Source organism: Octopus sinensis, linkage group LG6 (assembly GCF_006345805.1).
Source record: "Octopus sinensis linkage group LG6, ASM634580v1, whole genome shotgun sequence".
Classification (NCBI taxonomy): Eukaryota; Metazoa; Mollusca; class Cephalopoda; order Octopoda; family Octopodidae; genus Octopus; species Octopus sinensis.
Window position 1 is genome coordinate 119378936 of NC_043002.1, and position 26826 is coordinate 119405761.

General features: G+C 37.3%; 1 protein-coding gene across 1 annotated transcript; it reads right to left on the reverse strand.

Annotated features, from left to right (window-relative positions):
• Positions 1–10857: 10857 nt before the first annotated feature.
• On the reverse strand, positions 10858–24267 carry LOC115213344 (putative uncharacterized protein DDB_G0283223). Its single transcript, XM_029782279.1, has 2 exons — positions 24114–24267; positions 10858–11048 (listed from the first exon to the last, which is right to left on the reverse strand). The coding sequence occupies exons 1-2, from the start codon at positions 24265–24267 to the stop codon at positions 10858–10860; spliced, it is 345 nt and encodes a 114-aa protein (XP_029638139.1).
• Between the last annotated feature and the right edge of the window lie 2559 nt (positions 24268–26826).

Consider the following 26826-nt stretch of genomic DNA (forward strand, 5'->3'; position numbering starts at 1 on the left):
TATTAAATTTTTGTAGTACTCTGTATCCATCAATACTACCGCACTTCCTTTATCGGCCTCTTTAATAGTGAGGTTTATGTCATTTTTTTAGTTCGACAAGGTCTTTCCATTCGTTTAAATTAAGGTTGGATTTGATATGTTGTTTTGGAATGGTATTGTAAGGAAAACAAGTTATGTGATCACAGAAAACATCAAGTGCTTTATTTCTACCTTTTGTAGGATGGTACTCACTTTTGTTTTTCACTTTTGAGTCATCTTCACTGGTATAGTTGTAAAGAGCTTCTGTGAGGCGTAATTTACGGCAGAAGTCCAAGGTATTGTCCTTAATTTCATTTGGATTCGATCTGTGGTGGGGTAGGGGTAAATTTTAGACCTCTTGCTAGGATTTTGATTTCTGTAGAACTCAGGATTTTCTTTGACAGGTTGATTATTTTCGGTTGGACTTGTTTATTTGTTTCCATTTCACATCTCTGTTTCTCTGGTTTGCGTCTAAAAAATGGTTGTAAGTACATGGATTGTAGTGGAAGGTCTGTATTTGTTTGGTTTGCTGAGGGAAAGGTGGGTGTAAATTGTGTCTATGGTAGTATGTTTGTGGTGGAGTGGTTGTGCAGTGTACTGGATTATGGTTGTACTGAGGATTGTTATATGGTCTGTGGCTAACGTAGTTTGGGTTTAATTGATTTTTAATATTGTGATATGGTTGGAGGGAGAGGTTATGGTGTCTAGTCATGTCCCGTCTCGCCGACCGCCTGAAGTGGCTGTGTTGGGGGCAAAGCCTCGGAGGCAAGTTATTCCTGGTAGGAAGTGGTTCACCAAAACTTCGGTCAGTCTGGGGGTTTCGATGAAATCTTTGGTTTGCATGTCGGATACCCCGAAGATCAAGTCTAGATTTACCCCCGTGGGCTGAATTATTGATAGCCGTCCGATAGCCATTTGGGGGAGCAAGTGAGCCAGAGAAGGACGAGTTGCATCCCCTAGACCGTCTGTGGTTAGTGTTAAATACACGTGGGGTCATTTCTGTGTCTGTTTTTGGTTTATTTTTCTTCAGGAAGGGGTTATCCGATGCGTTTTCTATGTTAAACTGAGTTTCGTAGTTATTAAAGAAATTAGCTTATATAATTATAATTAAGGGTATACAAAAAATTCTTGCCAATATGCTGAAAGGAGATCTAGATCATCGAATCACATTAAATATCATCACTATTATTTTTACTCTATCATTATAATTGTATTTATGATTTCACCTTAATGGGTCTATCTTTTTATATGCTGGACACTAATAAAATTTTTTACAATTTTATCCTTTTATATTATATATGTCGCCATGATAGATCGTTAGCCACTACACACATTTTTTTCTCTCCTTGTTTTTTTTCTGTGTCCCTTTATGTAGAAGAGCGTAGGCTCGAAACGTAATAGAATTTTTCTATTCCTGAGCGTTATACTAATACATCTGTTTGTTTTGTACACCACCTGTCTTCGTCTTTTGTTTTTTTTTCGTAAACTCTCCCTATATATATATATATATTATATATATATATATATATATATATATATATTTAGAATTCAAGTTAGAGAGTGTTTATTATACAGTTGCAGAGAATATGATGCATAAGCAATATTCTAATCGTTACTCTCTCTCCACACGCACAGACACTCAAACACACACACACACCTACACACTCACACACACATGTGCACACGTGCACACGCACACGCACATACTCTCACACCATTATTTCTGTGTGTGTATTCGAGTCAGTTTAGTAAATGCGAATTTGAACAACTCTCTGCTCTTAAATAACCTTAATGCTATAATGAAGTAATTATAAGGACCGTTTCGGTAAATTCGGTATTTCTATGGAACATTGATAGTTTCAGACTTTGATTAATCTGCTGTCTGTTTAGCTAAATTACCCCAACACTGATGTGATTGTCAGATCCGTTCTTCTAAACCTGCTCATTACTTAATCTCTTCAAATGTGTTCTTAAGTAAACACCGTTGATTCTTAAAGTTTCTCTCACACGCAGATGTAACTCTCTCTCTACACGATAAACCAATGTTAACAATGTCTTAACGTCACATATCACCTAATGAGCTAAGTTTGAATTTATATATGGAAACACACGGAACTTATTTGCGCATGTGTATATATATATATAATAACAAAATAATAAATAAAACATATGCATATATACATATATATATGTACGTACCTACATCTATATGTATATATACATGCATATATGGGTACAGGACACCAAAATAACGTCGAACAGAATGAGAAACGAAAACATAAAAACAAAACCAAGGAAACGGACATTGTTTTAAACAAAGAAAAAACAGAGTAAAAAACATACAACACAAGGAAAATTCCCCTTCTTCAGCCGCCTCTGTTTCGTCTACTCCGTGTTTCGAAGGTAAAGGCGAGACACAACTTTGTGGAAACAATCCTTCCCGCAAAGCAAATTAAATAAAATTTGAGATTTTTTGCGGAGGGGTTAAAGTGGTAACAAAAACAGGACAGTAAAGACAATACAAATAATAAAAACAGTAAAAAACAGGACAAGGAGAGTAACTGTAACACAAACATTAAGGGTTGTTAAGCTTGAACGAAAGAAAAAATATTTTGAACGCCTTGAAAACGGCTTGAGAGGGACAGAAAAAGCCGACTTCACTTGTTGGAAGTAGTAGTCAGAAAGGCAGTAGACCTCTGGTCACGTGTCAGTGACTGGAGGGAGGAGGAGAAGTAAGAGAAAGGGAGAGAAAAAGGGAAGGGTTCTAGAGAAAACCAGAAAGAATGAAGAATGAGAGAGGGAGGGGGACAGAAAGGTTATATAATATATATATATATAGTTCATATCTATCTATCTATCTATCTATCTATCTATCTATCTATCTATCTATCTATCTATCTATCTATCTATCTATCTATCTATCTAGCTAGCTAGCTAGCTGTTTGTGAGCCTGCCTGCATGTCTGTTTGCCTGTCTGTCTATATAAATGCATGATATGTATATATTTATTTACACGTAAGTGTGCATGTGATTTCATTCATAAAAACACACATTACTAGCCACGGATTCCGCATAATTTAGCGATCTCTATGTATATCATACTTAAGACACAGTCAGTGTTCTTTCTAGCGCAAAGCTTTCCTATTATTGATGTTGAAATTCTAATGAAGGAACCTTGGATCTGGGTTAGAAACCGGCTCTTTCTCTATTGGCAAGAAATTTTGAAATAAAACTAAATGACACACCACATCACATATATCATTGCCCGGAGAACTTACTGAAACTGTCTGCTAGAAACAGGCTCCCTAAGTCTATATTTCTACAAAACGAATGGTTACATTAGATAATGTAGTTATAGATAATATGGAAAAGAAGGATACTTACGGTTGTAATGCCTTTGGTCTGATAGATGTACTCGATCAAGATCGATATGGGGTTAAAAAGCAGAAATGGAACTTCCATTTCCATCTTTGCAGATTAATGGCCTGAAATTTTCTATTCAGGATTTGGCAATAGGTCTTGTCAGAATCGAAATCGAACCACGAACAAGACTCAATTGCTTCGCGAAATATGTCAGGGTAGTGTAAGTCGTAAACTGTATAGAAACGAATATATCAAAGACGGTGGCATAAATAGTATTGCCATACTCGATTGCTATATTATATATACGTAGAATTTCTTGCGTGAATCTTCTCTCGTAATTCACATCGCGAAATGTCAACGCCATGAACGGAATGGTTTTCTTTCCATTAATTTTATTTGCTTTTCAAGGTAGGAACAATATAGTCTTTTACCCCTAATAATTACTTCAAATCTTATATTTTATTTAAATTTCAGTTTTAGCTTTTCCTATCTTGTTTGCTTTCTTTGCCTTCTAGCGCCTTTTATACCATGGATGTCGGCACTTGCTGGAATTTTGACTTAATTCGCTACTAACTTATTGTTCTTTCCTCTACTCACTGCCACTCCCCCACTTTAAATGGACATTGATAGCCCTACTCACTTGTGAATGTTATTACCCCCATTTTCATTTATTTTATGCTATTTTTCTTTTATTTTATTGTACTCTATGTCCGCCATCACCCACCATTCATTGTATGTGTCTGCTTGTTTTTAGTACTATGTTGATTGGGATTACAGGAGGTATTTGCAAAATTTTGATGTGCTATGTAGAACTGTAAGTGTAGCCAGTTGATTGTAATTGCATGTTTGCACCCACTTATAGTTAATATATTATTAGTTTATAATTTTTAAATTATTAGATTTATTGATAGGAACAAAATTTTTATATTACTGCATTTAATGACCCTAATGATGTTATTTATGTAGATAAGGAACAGGAGTGGGCCTAACAGTGCCTTGTGGGACCCCACTGATGACTTTTGCTGTGCTTGATCGAACACCTTTGATCCCCACACGCTGCGTTCTGTTCAGCAGAAAGGATTTAAACTACTTTAGAAGTTTCCCTTGCACTCCAATGCTGGAGAGATTTTTTAAAGTTGTTCTGGTCAACCTTATCAAAGGCCTTGCTGAAGTCAAGATTTATGATATCATTGTATTCCTCACCCAGACCCTCTATCTTTTCTTGCTTAGTTTTATTGACATATCGATTGTAACGGTTTTAACATGTGCCCTCGGTTCAAATTGTAACCGACCAATTGTAGAAACCGCTGGACTTAGACTTGCACAATTGTGGACAATTGGTGGGATTCTCGGAAATATTTCTGTGAGTAAACTTTCTTAAGTACCCTACGGTAATGTTTTCGATACATTTACTTGCGTTTACATCGTTAGCATAAGTACAACCCTTTGATAATCATGTTAGTAAGTTTCCTTGTATATATGTTTTTTGATAACTTCTTTCCTTAAATTTTAAAACATCTTGTCATCCTCCTTAAATTGAAACTACCCGTAAATAAATTGTAGTACTCCCTGACTCAATAATTAACACAGATACATGGAGAAATTTGGGAGACCTAAATTAAATGAAAGCTCGAAAATTGCCCGTAGTGTTTCAAGAAAAAAGTTATATTTCAGGGGCGAATTGATAAGTAACATCAAATTTCGGGAAAAAACCTTAAAGGCTAAAGTTTTGTGCTCAGTAATACAACAAACTTGTCTGGTACTGACTGAATGGAATTGTTTAATTTATGGGACCTCTCCGTAAATCTTTTCTGTGAAAATGTAAATGTTTTTTCTCCAGTAAGTCGTCAGATGAGCAGAAAAACTGTTTTTAAATATTTTCTTTGAAGATCTGTCCGATAAACTAGAAAAGAACTCGGAGAGCTAAAACCTTCGCCAAGCAGCTCATTTCCATCCATATACACACATGCTGAAAATCGCCGAATTTCCCAAACCAACGCCGGCAAAAACAACTTCCTTGGCGGGCTTGCAAAAGAAACAACAATTACCTAAAACATGAGTGATACACACACAACGTGAGTAAAATTACTAATAGAGAAACGAAAATAAACTTTGGAAACAGCAACGCCACCATAGGTTACGTGGAAACGATGAACGTGTTTTCAAGGGAGATAATCAAAGGACGTAACATTGTAATACTTCATGTAAAGTAAATATAACATGAAAAATCCTTCAAGAATCCATCCGTTCCTTGTGTCATTACCAACTTTTCCTGCAAGTTTCATCAAAAACCGTTCACAACATTTTGAGTTATTTTGCACACAGACGGACAAACCAACGCCGATGAAAACATAGCCTCCTTCCTTGGCGGAGGTAATTAGGTCTGTGTACCAAAATGAAGGCACAGTTTCAAATACAAGAAAACGCCATACCGACATTTAAACAAAAATGAACGGTATCTTTCACAGCATTTTAACAGATAAACTAAGAGTCAGAGAGACTAGAAAAAATTGGAGTTATTCAAAAAGGAAAATATTCTAAACGAGCAGCACCAATTGTGTACATTAAGAAAAAGTGTGTGTGCTGATTTTTCTACTGGTTTGAACCAAAGAAGGATATTTTTGCAAAATTAAACGGTGGCAAGATATTTTCTAAATTGGATCTCTCTGACGCATACCCACAGATTAGAGTGTACGATGAATGCTCTAAATATTTAACAATTAAAGAACTGTATAAATGCTCGTGGTCAGAGATGCACATATCGTCAGCCACAAAAGGACATGGTCAACTGGTTAAGGTCAAACAGCTGACAAGCAAATCTGTGGTATTGAGCAGAATATTTGCTGTAGCCCATCTTTTATACCAAGAGAAAACAATGTACATGGTAACACTTCCAATCGATTAAGATCAGAAGCCATGAGAGCCATTCTGGTACTGCATCAGGGCATTTATTATTATTATTATTATTATTTCTTGAATGGTGTCACATGACATTGTACCAGGTGCCTGGAACTCCTAAGGGTCACTCTGTTCTGTTTTATGTAGGGTGAGTTACGTTATCTTATTGGGTATTAAAAACAGTTCGGTGTGACGCCGGATTGCAGAACTCCATGATCTAGCCAGGAAGTTAAATGTACCATCCCTGCAAAGAAGGAGAACTACTGAGCATGGCTTGGAAACAAGTCTTTCATTTTGCATTTGCGTAAGATGAGACACAAAAAGTTGCAGCAGATACCATAAGACATGGGAAAATTTTGGGTTCAGCTGGGAGCTGACTTTAAATAAAGTATTCAGACATACCATCCGTCGATTTCGTTATACGAAGTAGCACTCCACTACTGCCACCAGGAATTCATCTAGATTTCTTCTCTCTTCAAATTACATTGCCAAGAGGTGGAGAAAATACTTTGCTGGCCTCCTAGTCTAGTCACGATAACATATTCAGGGGCATCTGCAGGCGAAATCTAGATTTAATGTTGCAAGGCCGCTGCTGAGATAAAGTTCGTCCCAAGATGTTAAAAGACTCACATAGAGAAGGTATCTTCTGCCAATCCGTGTATGCTAAGTCTTCTGTAGCTTTGAAAAGGCACCACCAGGGTCAACTTTGCCTTTCATCCCTACGAGGATGGTAAGATAACGTACCAGTCAAGTTCTGCAGTCGTTAGCGCGTCGGTTAAAATGCTTACCGGCATTTCTTTCGGGTTTTCACGTTCTGAGTTCAAATGCTGCCGAGGTCAACTTTGCCTTTTATCCTTCCGGGGTCGACAACAAAGCGCCCGTCAAATTGTCGAGTCAGTGTAACTGAATAAGTCCACTAACTTTAAAATTGCCGGCCTTGTGCCATAATTTGGAACATTATTATTATTCAAGGGAAGTGGTGTTAGCATTGTTAGAGCCCCTGACAAAGTGGTTTGCGACACTTAATTACAGGCGTCTACGTTCCGAGTTCAGGTTCTGTCCCAGAACAACTTCAATGTTCATCCTACTGGAATTGATAGAATTAAAGGACCACTGAATTAGTGAAATCAATTTAAACCGCTATACCGTCCGCACAATTTTGCGTTTTCACTAATATTATGGTGAATACGTCACAATAAGGACAATGACGGCATAATGGCGACTATAACGTCATAACGATGATAGTGACGATATATATGATAGTGGAGGCGCAATGGCTCAATGGTTAGGGCAGTGGACTCGCGGTTGTAGGATCGCGGTTTCGATTCCCAGACCGGGCGTTGTGAGTGTTTATTGAGCGAAAACACCTAAAAGCTCCACGAGGCTCCGGCAGGGGGTGGTGGTGATCCCTGCTGTACTCTTTCACCACAACTTTCTCTCACTCTTACTTCCTGTTTCTGTTGTACCTGTATTTCAAAGGGCCGGCCTCGTCACTCTCTGTGTCACGCTGAATATCCCCGAGAACTGCGTTAAGGGTACACGTGTCTGTGGAGTGCTCAGCCACTTACACGTTAATTTCACGAGCAGGCTGTTCCGTTGATTCGGATCAACCGGAACCCTCGTCGTCGTAACCGACGGAGTGCTTCCAAAAAAGTGACGATACTAATGTATTAAATGTAGCGCTGTTAATTGGAAGTAAATATGAGTTTGCTATTTGATGCTGTTGGTAGTGAAAGTGTCTTTATCGATTCTAGTAGAATATATGAACGGTTTATATCTGTAATTTTGAAGTGAGATACTATAGTAGAAAGTAAAGGAGTAGTGAGAGAAATATTTCAATCGTTGGCCATGTTGAAGTCGTTTGACAACATCAAAGTCCTTTAAAGATCATTGGAAATATCAAAAAGTAAAAATCCAATGACCTTCTAACTTTACCTTTTTTTGGTTGTTTACAGTCGAATTAGCTAATCAAGAATTAAGAGCGATTTCTCTGAATTGACTGATTCCTAATTAACTCATATTTCTTTTGCGAATAATGATTTTATGAAATAATTCATGATATAAAAGTTAATTTTAATATTTGATGTTTGTAGAACGATTAAATTCTTTGGTGTTATAATACCGTCGTAATTCTGTGTGTGAGTGTGTCTGTGTGAGAACGTGTGTGTGTGTAAAGACAAGTTTAGCTGAAGTGTAGGTCTCGGATACAGTGGGCACGTGATGTAGTTCATATAAGAAATTTGTGATGTGTGCAGACAGAATTAATTCTAATATAAACCTATTGTGTATATATGTTCAGATCTTTTGAAGCAATATAAAGATGTGGATATTTATTAAAGATTTGTTACGATAATATGTAGTAGTTGATGTTATATTTAACCACACTTCAGTAATAATCGAATAGGTCTACGATTAAGCGAATATAAACCTATTTCTTTACTACCCACAAGGGGCTAAACACAGAGAGGACAAACAAGGACAGACAACGGATTAAGTCGATTATATCGACCCCAGTGCGTAACTGGTACTTAATTTATCGACCCCGGAGGGATGAAAGGCAAAGTAGACCTCGGCGGAATTTGAACTCAGAACGTAACTCCAGACAAAATACCGCTGAGCATTTCGCCCGGCGTGCTAACGTTTCTGCCAGCTCACCGAATATAAACCGTTGCCGTAACCATCTTATCTTTTTGTATACATTGTGCAATGTGTCCTTCCTTAAAAAAACCCAGCTAGTTGTAAGTTGAGGGAATTTGGCTGCTCTTTTTAACAAGTCAAACGACTACGTAGAGGATCTCTAGTTAGCTGGGAAGATGTGTAGTAAACAATGTATGCGATATAAGGAATATTCATGACACTGAATATACCAATTAGAATATATTAAAGACTGATATTGATAGAATGTGAATTCAGTCTGCCAAGCTGTTTCTAGACATTGAGTATGCAGGAGTATATGATTCAGTCTTTTTCTAATATAAAAATGGTATGATTTGAGGGATATGTTGTTGTTATTTCTAGCGGGCCGAGCGGACATAGTGACACTAGCGTTTGCTTGTGCAGTGTGACGTTTTGACCAGGTGGAGATCATTTCTAATGTAGTCAAAGTGGATCGTAACATGACATAGATTTATTACGATCTGCTGGACATTTGTTGTATGCCGTGTAAACTATCAAACCACAATTGTTGATTTTTAGCTCCATGTTTGGCATAACAGAACAGTTCTATGATAAAACGTTTGCCATCACTGAACGTTTATTTATAACTAGCAGTATCGCCCGGCATTGCTCGGGTTTGTAAGGGAAATAACTATATCAGCATTTTTAGAGAGTTATAGCAAAAAAATGCATTCAAAATGGAAAAAAAATGATGGTAATTTTATTTTTAAATCGTTGACTCATCGTAGACATTTTTAGAGAGTTACTTCCCTTATATAATAGCGAAAAAATGCATTAAATGGAAAAAAATGATGGTAAATTTTTTTTAAATCGTAGACTCATCGTAGACGCGTGCTAATACCCAGAAGGGCTCGATATGAATCACGACTATAAGATACCCGGTTTTGGTTAAACTGCACCGCAAAATGTGGGAGTAGTTAGGAATCTAAATCGTAGGAGACAGACAGCACACAACTTGACTTTTATATATGAAGATTACATTGTGCGTACCTTTTCTTTTACTTTTAAAATGGCCGGACGTGATTGAAAGATATTTGGCAGATGCCGTTAGCGGTTTGTGTGACTTTGTAAAGCAGTGGCTCTCAATCGGGATCTATATGGCCCTTGGGGGTCCATATAAGATTTTGTTGTTAAAATTTATCTGCAATAAATTGTTTATAATTTAACTATACACAAAACACTTTTTAGCAATATTTTAATACAATTCATAATAATATTTAATTATAAAAATATAATAGGATTTTGTAAACATCAAATGGCTAGGTAGGTCCACCCAAATAAAATAGGAATCTCAGGGTCCATAGGTAAAAAAAGTGGTTGAGAAACACCGGTGTAAAGTATCCATGCAGCAAGGAAGTGTAAGCATGTTGGGATGACGTATAGATCTATTGCGAAGAAGTGTAAACCTATTGGGATGACATGTAGACCTATTCAGATGATGTGTGAATTCTTTGAGGTGGTATGCATACTGTTTAAAATGACGTGTACAGTTGCAAAGATGAGTTGTAGACATTTTGTATTGTTGTACACACATGCAAAGAAATGAAGATCTGTTGGCATGTGATAAATACTTGTGTCATAGTGTAGGCCTTGACATAAGTATTTATTAAGTGAGTGGAGTTTGGAGACCTATTATGATGTGGTGATCCCTGTTGCATGCAACGTAAATGTTTTGTAATGAAGTGTCGAAGTAGTGTATATTTATAATCTGTATATTATATTACTAAACAAGATTCACAAAACCATAGGTACATATCAGGATTCAATGCTAATGTACGTAGGTAACTTTAGGTTTCTATATGGTTTGTGTTTGTCTGTAGAAAAGTTGACATTACCATTGCATTTGTGATCATTAATTTTTGTTTTTGACATAATCCGTTAAAGAAGTTGATTAGATCTTTTCTAAGTCCCTCTTGTGAATGACTGTTCACGTGCTAGGATATAACTACGTTTATATAACTGCCTTGTATTTATAGGAGTGAATTTAGTTTGCAGTATATCAGGTACATAAAGACCAATTACATCACATAACTCAGCGCTATCAAACAAACCTAGTTTTTCTTGCATGCGTGATGATACAGATTCTACTTTTCCTAGCAATCATAAAGGATATCAATAGCATAATAGTTACACGGAGGACATCAGAATAATAGAATGAAATATTTAATGATATGATTATCTGAATCATCTCAAAATACCATATTATATAATGTTTCCATTAACTTTTTAACCGCTATTTTTCGTGGCTTCAACTGCGACAGTTTTTCCAGCACGTATCCATTTTCAATTGATATCAGTTTATTTAAAATGTTAAAGCAGTTAGATTGAAAAAGTTCTTCAGCTTCATCCAACTTAAGGAAGCCAAAGGCCTATTACAATAAGTATAAATAAATAGTGAATTATGCCCATTATCTTAATTCTATTGCCTGCATTCAATACGAGATGTTTTCACAACCATTCAATAGCTCTTCATTATACATGCTCGGTATTCGGGCTGAGTAGTTAAAGTTTGCCGTTCGCCTGATGAAACTTCAATTCTCGATGTATAATCATTAGAACCCCTTACATTAGTGTATATATATATATATATATATATATATATATATATACATACACACACACACACACACACACACACACACACACATATATATATGTATATATATGTATGTGTGTATATATAATCTTGTATGTATGTATATATGCGTGCGCATACATATGTGTGTTTGCGTGTATGTATATTAATACAGATATTGTACATTATATATATATATATATATACACACAAACACACACATATATTTACACAATCCCATAGGCAATATAAGTAAAGGTATATACGTATGTGTGGGTGTTCGTGCATGTATGGACATATACATGAGAAGGGTTTACGGTCACATTCAGTGGCAACGAAAGAAGAGTTGCTTCTTTGATACTGTAGTATAAGTTAGTTAACAAATCACAAGTAATGCATGTTGAAGAGAATCGTTAAGATAAAACGAGAAGCATTAAAGGTCAACTCGACCAAAATAGGGCTGCAATTAGCGCATTTATAGCCAGGAGGCGTATAGCAAGCGACAAAGTGATGTGTTAAGCTAAATTTTAATTCTATCGTTTTGTGGGCCAGCATTAATTATATTGTGGAGGGTGAAAATGCGCGCACACACCACTGTTGGCAGTTGATGGCGGTATAGGCTAAAATGATTTCGGAAAGAGAGGACTGGAGTGAGAATGATAGAATAAGAATGAGAGGGTGATTGGCTGAGAGAGATTCAATGAGAGATAATGGAAAACGTCTGCAAAAGAGAGAAAAGTAGCAGAAGGAATTGACAATAATCTATCTATCTATCTATCTATCTATCTATCTATCTATCTATCTATCTATCTATCTATCTATCTATCTATCTATCTACCTATCTATCTATCTATCTATCTATCTATCTATCTATCTATCTATCTATCTATCTATCTATCTATCTATCTACCTACCTACCTACCTACCTACCTACCTATCTATCTATCTATCTATCTATCTATCTATCTATCTCTATCTATCTATCTATCTATGTATCTATCTATCTATGTATCTATCTATCTATCTATCTATCTATCTATCTATCTATCTATCTATCTATCTATCTATCTATCTATCTATCTATCTATCTATCTATCTATCTATCTTTTAATAATATCGCTACATTCTTCTTTTCTCTTTGTTCTCTCTTCTGAAAGTATGTGCGCCACGCGCGCGCGTTTGCGAAGAGTGTCAGAGAAAGAGACAGAAAATTGAGTGGAAATTACAGAAAAGAAGAGAAAGAAAAAGGAACAGAAAGTTGAAGAACTATATATCAATAAAAGTAAATCAAAAGAGAAATTGTATTGCACGTACGCGCATGTGAGAGTGGGAACGAGAGAGAGAGAAAGAAAGATTGAGAGAGTAATAGAGAGATGAGAGATGAGACACAGAAAAGAATGTGAAGTAAAAAGAGAAAAGATGATTATGCATTTAAATATACAAAAGCGAAAAACAGTGAGAGACAAAACGAAGAAGTAAATAGAGAGAGAAAGCGAGAGAGGAAGAGAAATGGAGAGAAAGGTAGGGATAAGCAGAGAAAAGAGAAAAGTGTATTGAATGCAAACAGTAAAAGAATCTTATGAAAGAAGCTGTAGCGAGTTTCAAATGAAAACTTTGTCCGGATTTGAATACCTTTAATTATGCAACAACAAAGAACTGTTGGCTGAGAATTTGGATTTCTGCCATTTTTCTGTATTTCAAAAGCGACGCTAGAAGATCTTGAAATGATTTAGTTAGCAGAAATAAGAAAATATAAATCAAATCATTCATTTATTTAAATCTAATTCATCATTTGTAGCTTTTATCAATCATAAACATTTTGACTAGTATTTATCTCACCGAGAATATAACTACATTTCGCTAACTTTCTGTTGACAATACAACACTTGGAATGAAAATAGTCAACACAAGTTTATCATTTATCATTTCTTCACAGTAAATAATGACTGTTGCTGGTTTGTTTTGTACAGATATTTCCAACGAGTTGACAGGGCAACCAGCCTGTCGTCCAGATATGTACAGTTCCAGTCCAGCATAATATTGCTTCTATCCCCTCTCTTTATGTGTATGTGGAACTGGTATGAATTGACGGATGTTTGGCTCCTAATTTTTGCTGAATGAGCGACAGAAACTAGGCTCGATTACTGGCTATATAGTACGTCTACCTGAGATGTATTAGATCATGCAACACAAAATTTTGTTTTAGGAAATCTAGATGTTGACATTTTACTTGTTTGCCAAAAGTGATATAGTATATAAATTTTTTCTGAAAGAAATACTATACCGATTATAGTTCATTTTCATTTTAGTGTTACCTAGTCATATAATCACCCCGTTGAAAAATATGAGACCGACAGATAAATAGATAGATAGATAGATAGATGTAGAGAGAAAGAGACAGAGAGAGGACAAGAGAGAACAGTCATAAACTGAGTCTTTTACAAGTTGACGTCACCTGCTAGAAACAATAATCAAATCTCTCTCGAATGCCATGATGCATTAAATAAGAGAAGGATATACTGGATAATGTAACCATGTACCCACCGTCTGAATAAAAGATCTGATGTTCTCAACAGAACATCTTTCATCATATTTTTGATCAGCTATGGTGAATTTGAACACGTAATTAATGCATTTTCAATTACAAAGAATTACTGAGACAGTGTTTAACTTCGGTTTGCATAGTGCTGAGTGAACGAGAGACATGGTACGAACGCTAATTCTGTTTCTGCCTAAGCTCTTTGGTGCGATTGTGTTTTCCTCATATTCTCGCTCCATATACTAGTAAATTGTTGGACTAAGTTAAACACTATCAGAGAAAGACAGTGATGATCTATATCGGCAGACACTAAGTACAAGATGTTCAAATTCAGAATAGGATTTAAGTAGCGAGAAAAAGAGAGGTTAATTAGAACATGTCCGAGAAAGGTAGGATTCTGCATGAAACGCTTCATTCCCCTTCTTTCTCTTGGCTTATTCTATTATACGAGCTTTTTGTGTTACGATTTATGTTGCTTTCGTCAACGATATAGTATAATGTAATCTGGAGGCGCAATGGCCCAGTGGTTAGGGCAGCGGACTCGCGGTCGTAGGATCACGGTTTCGATTCCCAGACCGGGCGTTGTGAGTGTTTATTGAGCGAAAACACCTAAAGCTCCACGAGGCTCCGGCAGGGGATGGTGGTGATCCCTGCTGTACTCTTTCACCACAACTTTCTCTTACTCTTACTTCCTGTTTCTGTTGTACCTGTATTTCAAAGGGCCGGCCTTGTCACTCTCTGTGTCACGCTGAATATCCCCGAGAACTACGTTGTGCTCAGCCACTTACACGTTAATTTCACGAGCAGGTTGTTCCGTTGGTCGGATCTACCGGAACCCTCATCGTCGTAACCGACGGAGTGCTTCCACCATCCCATAATGTAATCTATTAAGATTACCAGCTAAATCAGCGGGGTTTTCGGAACTTATCTGAATACCAATGAAGGTGGGGAGCTGACATAAACAGTAGAACGCAGAAATAAGTGTTTTACAATATTTTGTTTCATCTTTCTATTTTACACTTCTAAATCTCAGAGTTGATATGCCCTCCTTTCTTTTCAGAAACACTAAAAGAAGAACTAGTGACGTAATACTTTTAATTCAGTAACTATAGCTTAACATATGCAATACTGATGCTTTTTGTTACTATTTTCTGCTGTGTGACTCTTGGATATTCCAGTACTGCAAATATTTCCTACACAGTTCATTTTGTTCTTAGATATGTCGTGCAGCGTAGGTTTCATGTAAAACTTCTGTAATACTGTTTAGATTCTCTGTACTAGTATTATCCCTCCACTTAACTGGATACTACTTTTGGGTAAGACATAAGTACATTAACATACCGTTTCCTGTCTTATAATTTGTGTTGAACGAGAGCGTAACATAACAAAATTTAAAGACTATACGCTTTCAAATCCTGCTTAAGTCACGTGAAACTCGCAACATAGTTGGGTCGATGAAATTGTGGGAGCAGTCCAGGGAATATTTAAAATAAAAATTGGTATGTTCTACAAGAATAAGGAGAATATTAGTGCCTTGTTTCTAGTCAAATATCAATTTATTCCCAATAGCTAATATCTCTGACGATCAGTTATTGATCTGAATATATGTGAATATCATTGGCACTCTCACCGAGAATTTATCTGTAGTCGATTGCTGTTTCTTGGATCAGTGAGAAGAAATAATATTCAATTTCATGCCAAACATTTTGATAGCTGTACCTTGCTGTTTAGTATTCCAGTCAAATTTTCAACAAATCTTTGTTAACAAAAAGCTGCTTCAAAAATACCATGCAAATTACATTTCTAAAAAGTCGTATTCTTTTGCCTTCAATCTCACCTGATCTGTTACAATAAAGACTAGTTGAAGCTGACCAGCATTAACAATAACAACCTTAGCTTCTGTATTCATTTAGTCTCAGTATTGCTTTGCTGTGATATTTCTTGTTATTTTAGATTCGCAGTCGAGAAATGTTTACTTTCCTCAGGATTAGAAATTATTTTACAATTGCTAATATCCCCATTCAGTTCTTGATAAAATCGTTTTTGTTTCGTGTTGCATATACCATTCTTCATGTATCGATTGATTCTCTCTGATGGATTCTAGTTATTTTGCTATTTTTGGTTGTAAGTCACTCAGTTACTCTAGCATTGTTGCAAATTCTTTGCCTACCAAAGTTAGTTTTGTATTTTATTCCCAGTCTTTTTTATATTTTATATATTTTAGAATATATATTTTTCTGTCCAAATTACTTGTATGTTCTTTATGAAGTTTGTCCAGTCTCCAGGATTTTAGTAACTTCTCCGTTTCTTTAATCCCGAATTCTCAGAAGCCTAGGCATGAGCAGTTTTGGCCAAGTTATTTCAGTAACATTATTAGTTCTAAAAGATACAGTAGCATTCCGATAACTTTGAGATAACATTCACTTTTCTGTGACTTTCTAATTGATTCTGTGCATATTCTTACCTTTCCTTGTTATTCATGACAATTCCCCCTGTTAATACTTTTCTTCATTTGTAAGCATTTCCATCCCACTCAGGGTTGTTATCTTGGTATGCTTCTTATATAGCTCCCTGCATTGGGACATAATTTATAATGTTCTACAATCCAATTTATTCCATTATCATTGTTTTGGAGTCTTGAGAAGAATAATGATGCTGTGTTATTATAATGAGTCATAGCGTTGCATAGCATTGCATTTATTTACCCTATCACTAAGATTAGCGTTACAAATATTTTGCTATGCTTGTGTTTTGCTGTAATACGTGTATAGTGTTTGTTATTACTGAGATTCTGGTGTCTTAGTGCGTTCTAGCGTGTTTTGTTATATACTGCTACTTTGACATGCTACGTTGTTTAATCAATTGTGGTATCGTGCAGCAAGTACTACAAAGCATGTTATGTTACAGTGAAGACAACGAAGGAAACTTCAGGTAGTCACTCGACCTTCTAGAAATATCAGCTAAATCTCTCTGAAACCATACCTTATTCTCTTAAAAAAACAAGCTCATATTGATTAATGTAGCTCTGGGCATACTGTCTTGTCATAGTTGGAATACCTATTTCTTTATTACCCACAAGGGGCTAAACACAGAGGGAACAAACAAGGACAGACATAGGTATTAAGTCGATTACATCGACCCCAGTTCGTAACTGGTACTTAATTTATCGAACCCGAAAGGGATTAAAGGCAAAGTCGACCTCGTCGGAATTTGAACTCACAACGTAACGCAGACGAAATACTGCTAAGCATTTCGCCAGGCGTGCTAATGTTTCTGCCAGCTCACCGCCTTATTGGAATACCATTGATTATGTCTCTCTGATCAGAAATGACTCGGGACTAAATAACAGCAACAACTATCTGCTTCCTCTGTCGGTTTTGTGGTGTTAGCTGTTTCTAGTGTATGTAGTCACCAATACTGTTGTATATGCCAATCTGCACAAATGTTACCGAGGCGCTGAGTATCCTTATACAATACTGTTCACCGTTCATTTAAGCACACCAAACATCTTTTATATATTTTCTCAGAGCTTTTGCCGCTTTCAGAACAATACAGAGAGACCGATCTTAGATTCTGACTTTTGAGCTCTAATGGTGATATTTCTAGCTCTGGTATTACAGCACTTTCTATTTGACATGATGACTAATGATAGATTTATTTTTTATTTACCTTAGGATTTTATTTTATTTTTAATAATAAAAAAATAAATAATAAATATGCTCAAGTCTCTTTTCAAGCCAACTTCTTTGTCATATTTGCCAATCTGACAGAAAATAGAAAACAAACAATTACTTACGTTTGTTACTCCTTCAACAGTTTCTGTTAAGTTACTGTTTTTTTTGTCTTTCTCAAATGTATTTATGTAATACAACGGTAATTATTTTCCATTAACCTTTTACTTAAGTCTTCCATTATCGAATAGCGGCGAATGAAGTAATTATTGCTACTTTAACATCTATTATATTTATTTATTCTTACTTAGATCGTTTGTATGCAGAAACGAGAGACCGCCGAACTAAATGCCTAGAAATATTCAGCTATACTAAAGCGGCAAGCTGGCAGAATCGTTACTGCTTAGCGGCACTTAGTCCGTCTTTACGATCTGCGCTCAAATTCTGCTGAGTTTGACTTTGCCTTTCATTCTTTCGAGATCGATAAAACAACTACCAGTTGAACACTGGGGTCGATGTAATCCCACCTCCGAAATTTCTGGCTTCGTGCTAAAATTTGAAACCAGTATTTAGTTACATTCCTTGACATTTTTGTGTTCAAATATCGCCGTAATCGACTTGGTCTTTCATAAAGAGATGGTGAAATAAGTCTATATGAAATATATACAGATGTTCATTTTCTAAAAATCGTATGTTTCACATCGTTAATTAAAATAATGAGTTATATCGGACACGATACAATGCGTTCCTCAAGTGTTTTCTTTTCACATCTCATCAATATTATGCTTACCTCTAAGGCGGCGAGCTGACAGAGTCGTTAGCTCGCCGAGTAAAATGCTTAGTGGCATCTCGTCCGTATTTACGTTCTGAGTTCAAATTTTGCTGTGACCGACTTTGCCTTTCATCCTTTCGGTTTCGATAAGGTAAGTACCAATCAAGCACTGGGATCGATGTAATCGGCTTATCCCCTACATGAAATTGCTGGCCTTGTGCGAAAATTATTATTATTATTATTATTATTATTATTATATTATTATTATTATTGTTGTTATTGTTGTTGTTGTTGTTGTTGTCGTTGTCGTCGTCGTTGTGTTGTTGTTGTTGTTGTTGTTCTTCTTCTTCTTCTTCTTCTTCTTCTTCTTCTTCTCTTCTTCTTCTTCTTCTTCTTCTTCTTAAATGGCATCGAGCTGGCAAAATCGTCATCACGCCGGACGAAATGCATAGCAGTATTTCATTCATCTTCACGTACGGAGTTCAAATTCCGCCGACGGCGACTTTGCTTTCATCGTTACGAGGTCGATGAAATAAGTACCATTTACGCACTGGAATCGATGTAATTAACTTACTTCTATCACCATATTTAAGGCTTCGTGCCTAAAGAAGAGACGATTATTATTATTATTAAGTGCTGAAAACTCACAGCTTATTTTGCGGGGTATGAGGGAAAGTTTCAGCTGTCCACAGCCAGCAGTCGAGGGTGACGTTGTTTACTAGTCGTGCTTCAAGAACCCCGCGAAGAATTCTTGCAGTTCCAAACAACGCTGATTGTTATAGATGTTCTACCTTCACACTCCGCACAATCATTTTCAGCCATGCTGGTAGTTGAGTGGTGATACTTCCAAGTTTGCCAATTACTATTGGTATCACGTCTACCCTACTCATTACTCTTTTACTCTTTTACTCTTTTACTCTTTTACTTGTTTCAGTCATTTGACTGCGGCCATGCTGGAGCACCGCCTTTTAGTCGAGCAAATCGACCCCGGGACTTATTCTTTGTAAGCCCAGTACTTATTCTATCGATCTCTTTTGCCGAACCGCTAAGTGACGGAGACGTAAACACACCAGCATCGGTTGTCAAGCAATGCTAGGGGGACAAACACAAACACACAAACATACACACACATACATATATATATATATATACATATATACGACAGGCTTCTTTCAGTTTCCGTCTACCAAATCCACTCACAAGGCATTGGTCGGCCCGGGGCTATAGCAGAAGACACTTGCCCAAGATGCCACGCAGTGGGACTGAACCCGGAACCATGTGGTTGGTTAGCAAGCTACTTGCCACACAGCCACTCCTGCGCCTATTTCTCACTTCAAATCGTCGTAGTTGTTCATTTTTTATTATTCTTTCTCATCCTGTTGTCACAGGGGTATACTACATCAATTATCACACATATTCTTTCTTTTTTATTCACCATAACAATATCCAGTTTCCGATGTCTTGTCGGATGATCGCACTGAATCATTGCATCCCACGCGATTTTGCAATTCTCATTCTCGGTGACGCCTTCTGCGTTTGCTCATTCCACGTCTTTGCTATTATCAAGTCTTTGCTACATTATCATGGCGTCTTTAATTATTATTGTTATTAGTATTATTGGAGGCGTAATGGCCCAGTGGTTAGGGCATCGGACTCGCGGTCATAGGATCGCGGTTTCGATTCCCAGATCGCGGTTTCGATTCCACGAGGCTCCGGCAGGGGATGGTGGTGATCCCTGCTGTACTCTTTCACCACAACTTTCTCTCACTCTTACTTCCTGTTTCTGTTGTACCTGTATTTCAAAGGGCCGGCCTTGTCACTCTCTGTGTCACGCTGAATATCCCCGAGAACTACGTTAAGGGTACACGTGTCTGTGGAGTGCTCAGCCACTTACACGTTAATTACACGAGCAGGCTGTTCCGTTGATTCGGATCTACCGGAACCCTCGTCGTCGTAACCGACGGAGTGCTTCCATTAGTATTATTATTTGTAACTATTGTAGTGTGAAAATATTTTCTTCTCTGCTCGAGACATAGCTTATTCATGTATTTCTAAATGGAATTTTTTTTGAGAACTTGTAGAAACGGAACTTAAGTTACTTAAGGAAAGACTCCTCTCAGCACCCGAGGATAGAGAAAAGGAAGTATTTTTGTTTTACATACTTTTAAAATGTATCTAGATACACTCATTCCTTTTTCAAAATGGTTACTAATCATTCCCATGCCACACGACTGAACATTGAATTCTCTCTCTCTCTCTCTCCCTCTCTCCCCCTCCCCTCTGCCCCCCTCTCCCCCTCTGCCCCTCTCTCTCTCTATATATATATATAAATAATAATAATAAGAATAATAATAATGATAATAATAATAATAATAATAATAATAATAATAATAATAATAATAATAATAATAATAGCATACAGAAAATTGCACTACTGGGCACAGCACACATCCTACGCAAACCACATTCAATACAGTAACCATCAGAGCATCGCAACAAATCACAGCACATACCCAAGGCACACAGAGCTGCGCTCGGTAGTGAAGTGAAAGCACACTATAAAAAAATAAATAATAATAATGATAATAATAATAATAATAATACAAGAAACAAGCACAGAAAAAGTTAAACGCATGAAAACCCGTGCTAAAACTGCTGCCTTAGATATTCTGAATGATAAATGGCAAGAAAAACCTCTCTATGGCAAATACCCAAAAAGAGCGAATAATGCAGATGTTGACAAAGCCCTAACCCATCAATGGCTAATGGCCTCTGGCTTAAAATCTGAAACAGAAGGGTTTATCATAGCAGCTCAAGATCAATGCCTACCAACAAGGAACTACCAGGCCAACATGTCGTGTATGTTAACAACAAAAGGAAACCATTGATCATGTTGTCTCCAAGTGCAGTCTTCTAGCGCCTACAGAGTATCTCAACAGGCATGATAGAGCTGCACAATATATTCACTGGGTAATCTACAAAAACCTGGATTTGCCCCATGAAAAAAAACTGGTGGGAACACAAACCACCTCCAGTGCTTGAAAATGACCACATCTCACTCCTCTGGAACTTCCCCATTCAAACTGACAGAAAGATAGATGCAAATAGGCCAGACATCATATTGAAAGACTTCAAACAAAGAACATGCCTTCTCATTGATATGACTGTCCCAATCGATATAAACGTATCTGTCAAGACCTACCAAAAACTGAGCAAATATAAAGATCTTGAAATAGAAATCAGCAAAATGTGGAGCCTGAAGACTAAAACAATACCTGTTGTCATAGGTGCCCTGGGAATGATAGCAAAAGGGGCTGATTGGTACCTAACTCAGATACCAGGAAACCCCAAAATGGCAGAAATTCAAAAGATAGTGCTCATGGGAACTGGTCATATCCTACGCAAAATACTTTCTATGTAATCTCAAGTTTTAAAACAAACATACTTTTTTTTTAGACACTCACTAGTACAACACTAAATACAAAACCACATATATGGCACACTAGGCATAACAATAACACGAACTTCCAACCCGTTGTCTCTTGAGGTCTGGGTGAGACTTGGAGCCAACTTGTACAAATATAAAGCAAAAGTCAAACATAGAATAATAATAATGCAGTTTTGGGGATTAATAGATACGTGGGTATTTTATTACAGATAGTACCAAAAAATAACCTAATGACTATATCTGAAGGTAAACTCGTGGTAGCTATTTGCACATCACAAAATAATATTTTAAAGGATAAAACCAGTATACCAGCAGGGTATAAATATAATTCCTTAATTATCTCCTACATAAGTTAAAATTAAACTTATCAATTGTGAAGGAACTACACGTGTTTCAGTATTGGAAGATTATAATATATATACATAGGAGTGGCTGTGTGGTAAGTAGCTTGTTTACGAACCACATGGTTCCGGGTTCAGTCCCACTGCGTGGAACCTTGGGCAAGTGTCTTCTACTATAGCCTCGGGCTGACCAATGCCTTGTGAGTGGATTTGGTAGATGGAAACTGAAAGAAGCCTGTCGTATATATGTATATTTATGTATGTGTATGTGTTTGTGTGTCTGTGTTTGTCCCCCCAACATCGCTTGTCAACCGATGCTGGCGTGTTTACGTCCCCGTAACTTAGTGGTTCGGCAAAAGAGACCGATAGAATAAGTAATAGACTGTACCTTGTAGAAAGTGCTGAGACAAAGGACATGAGATTAATGGTACAGCGCTCCACCACCATGGTTTTTACATTTGTTTTAAGAATCTCATCAGAGATGATTACCGCGAATAACTAGAAATGATTATACAAAAAACGTGTGGGTGGGTGGAAGAATGGAGATCAACTGAAAGATAGAAAAATGGCATCGAAGCAAGTCTTCAGAGCGCTGTCAACCATAAACCAAATGATGGCAGTAGAAAACCCTTTATACCTATTATTAGCAAATAATAAACAAATACCTTGTCCAGTGCGACAGAATAATCGTGCGATGGGGAAGAACTTATAGTTGCAGACGATATCTTACAAAGGAACAAAGAAAACAGGAAGGGAAAATTGGAAAACGATCGAAGAAAAAAGACCCAGAATAACAGAAATGAGAATAAAAGATATGTATTTATTTCTTTACTACCCACAAGGGGCTAAACACAGAGGGGACAAACAAGGACAGACAAACGGATTAAGTCGATTACATCGACCCCAGTGCGTAACTGGTACTTAATTTATCGACCCCGAAAGGATGAAAGGCAAAGTCGACATCGGCGGAATTTGAACTCAGACGAAATACGGCTACGCATTTCGCCCGGCGTGCTAACGGTTCTGCCAGCTCGCCGCCTTGTATGAGAATAAAAGATATGGTGACGCCGTGGTATGATGGTGAGAGAGGGTACTATGATAAGAGAAGTAAAGCTGAGCTAGGAGGAAAGGCTGAACAGGTAGAAAGGATAAGAATGAAAGATTATAAAATTGAGCAATGCGGAAAAAGCCGTGGAGAAGTGACAAAAGGAAAAATTGAAAGATGAAAATGAGAAACGAAGAAAGAAAAGTATCAAAAAGCTTTCTTAAAAAATTAGAAAATGAATTGAAAAGATGACGAGAAGCAGAGGTATTAATCATCAATATATTATGAGAACAGAAGGCGGCCAGCTGGCAGAAACGTTAGCGCGCCGGGCTAAATGCTCAGCGGTATTTCGTCTGTCGCTACGTTCTGAGTTCAAATTCCGCCGAGGTTGACTTTGCCTTTCATCCTTTCGGGGTCGATAAATTAAGTACCAGTTACGCACTGGGGTCGATGTAATCGTCTTAATCCCTTTGTCTGTCCTTGTTTGTCCTCTCTATGTTTAGCCCCTTGTGGGTAGTAAAGAAATATATATTATGTGAACAGTGAACAGTCTTTGGAAATCGACGTTTGAAAAAAAATCAGCAAGTTTTTTTCTGCTGTTGTGGGAGAGGTAGTGCCTAGTGTGTGACCTCGCCTCCTGGTTCTGACAGGGAGGTCAGACTTCCTGACGACGATCCTTAATGTCTTTTCAACCCTTTCTCCACAATATGGAAGGTCCATCTAACATCTTTCCGCTTATCTCTCTCGTCCACTTTCTCTTTGTCTACTTTCCCCTTTCCTTCGGTCGTTGATGTCTCTGTTGTATCTGTTGTTATTGTTATTGTTGCTAATGTCATTATCGTCATCGGTTCGTCGGTGGTCGTTGTTGTTGCCGCTATTACTTTCCGCTTTAGAACAACCTTGATCGATGAGGTCAGACATTATCCAAGGACTCCTTCCATTAAGCGTTCCAAACACTAAACTGATGTTTTACCCTTAGCTTCCTAGCGTATTGCGTTTTATTATATGTGGAAGCACTCCGTCGGTTACGACGATGAGGGTTCCGGTTGATCCGAATCAACAGAACAGCCTGCTCGTGAATTTAACGTGTAAGTGGCTGAGCACTCCACAGACACGTGTACCCTTAACGTAGTTCTCGGGGATATTCAGCGTGACACAGAGAGTGACAAGGCCAGCCCTTTGAAATACAAGTACAACAGAAACAGGAAGTAAGAGTGAGAGAAAGTTGTGGTGAAAGAGTACAGCAGGGATCACCACCATCCCCTGCCGGAGCCTCGTGGAGCTTTTAGGTGTTTTCGCTCAATAAACACTCACAACGCCCGGTCTGGGAATCGAAACCGCGATCCTACGACCGCGAGTCCGCAGCCCTAACCACTGGGCCATTGTGCCTCCACTTTATTATATGTAAGATAGTATTGTATTCTAAAATATATATAAACATCTGTTTGTAGTATTATACTTGACGTAGCTTTACACATGGCTTATTAAGTTTGCTTTATCTTACGCTATGTATACCCCAGAAAGTAACAGTAAAATAAATTTAAAAGGAGAGACAGCAGGTGGCAGGGGTGACGGTACAAATCGCGTTACCAGCAGGTGGCAGGGGTGACGGTACAAATCGCGTTACCAGCTCTCATTGGGTCACTGTCAAAGACACTTACTTTCAGATAGACTGCTGTCGTCGTCATGGATCGTACGCATTTTTAGCGCGTTGATGATTAAGCGCGCGTTCTCCCATCGAACGAAACGCGCGAGTTCTCATATCGGATGAAGCCATAGAGCTACGCCATTCTGATTTCCTCATGGTGTTTTCTTAGCAAGAATATTTGGGTAGTTCGCCATTGCGTTCCCCAACTGGACGACCATCGGCCCACAAAGAGTTCATCCGTATTTCGACTTGTCTCACTTTTAGTCCTGCTGGGTGTCCAGACATCCTCTTCACCAGAGTAGGCGGTTTAGTCGCCGACAACTTGACCACGGAACTTGTAGTACTGGTTTGAATGGTACCTGTAACAGGTTTTATCTGCTTGTGATGAGATCCCTGTCCTGACCTCCAGCTAGAGAGATTCTAGATTGTTTTAAATAGATAACACAAGCAGGAAATTTTATTCTAGCACCGCAAGTGGCAACAATATAGTTAAGACGACGAGCACCTCATTTCTTTTAGATTCGATTTCAGAATTTTACGATAATACTTCTTGATTTCCCTCAAGTTAACTGAAATTTTCATTTAATAAAGACAAAGTCTTCGGTAGTGACTTACAACTACTTTGCACTCTCCAGTAAATCTTCAGTTCTTTAAACAGGAACTGTAGTCTAACGCATTGATATATCTATCTGTAAAAAATTTAGTTGTACTGAGAAATATATCAAGGATATCCTACAGTTATATTTCAGAATATGTCGAGCTGCTTTTTTTGTTTTCAGCAACTATTTGCAGTATATTCATCTTCTGCTTATATTGCTACTGATTTGTTAGTGTTGGCTGCCTTTCAGACGCACAAGTTTGCCAAAATATATTCTCTCTGTTTATTCATTCATAATTTGGCAATCACTAACGTGTTGGTCAATAGTTATTTTTTAATACCCAATACTAATGATGCTTTTCTTGAAGTTCCATGTCACTATATGCTTTGGTAATCTCAAATCACAGCATCTTGGTCAGGGATTTTTACTATGAATTTTAGATCCGGTGTTCATATTATTTCTTCTGTAGAAGCTATCATAACACGTACACTTTAATTTTGCTGTTCAGGTACTCTTATTAAAAAAAAATTTCGCTATTCAGCCATTGTCAAACCGCCGCTGAAGGAATCTCCCAGTATACTGTTATCAGTCTGTTCACGCTGATTGTAAATTATCTTGTTTACACTGGTCTTTTGCCGGTTGGTCGGGATGCTTCTATGATCAAATGAGTTTCTCAAGCTATCGGTACCTGAACGGAATTTGAACTTACGACAGAAACAGCTGAACGCAGATTCAAGTTAATCTACTCTCCAGGACTGATAATTAATATCGATGAAGTTAAAGAAGGTAAAAAAAAAATCATTATGAATTCAAAAGATGCTTCCCGGAGTTTTAAGTCTGGTAGTTAATTTAAGTCAATGCTTCATTTCCCCAGCGGTTAAAGGTATGGAAGAATAGGCTAGCGAGAGATATGAGTGTTTGCTAGTGATAATAATGCACGGTCAGTGACATAATAAAGACATGATAAGTTGTTGATATTTCAGCTGTTAGTCGGCTGTTAGTTCGATACTCAAATGTTTACCACTTTAGATATTATGGAAGCAACAAAAATTTTATCAGCACACAAATGATATCTTCGTAGTGATATTAGTTCACGCTGGAGTGGTATTAACGCATATTGACTCTTGTACCAGGATATCCAATTGACAGGAGTCTATTATATTTTAAACAAAAACAAGGATGTCTACTTACCTATCTATCTGATCTTGAAAAATGAGTTTTGATTGTCGGATG

Excerpts from the sequence above, each read along its gene's own strand:
- LOC115213344 (XM_029782279.1), bottom strand. The coding sequence starts at position 24,267 with ATGTCTGACCTCATCGATCAAGGTTGTTCTAAAGCGGAAAGTAATAGC. Across the intron at positions 11,049-24,113 it reads CGACCGAAGGAAAGGGGAAA|GAAAAGTAGAATCTGTATCA; the intron begins GTAGACAAAGAG and ends TATGATTGCTAG.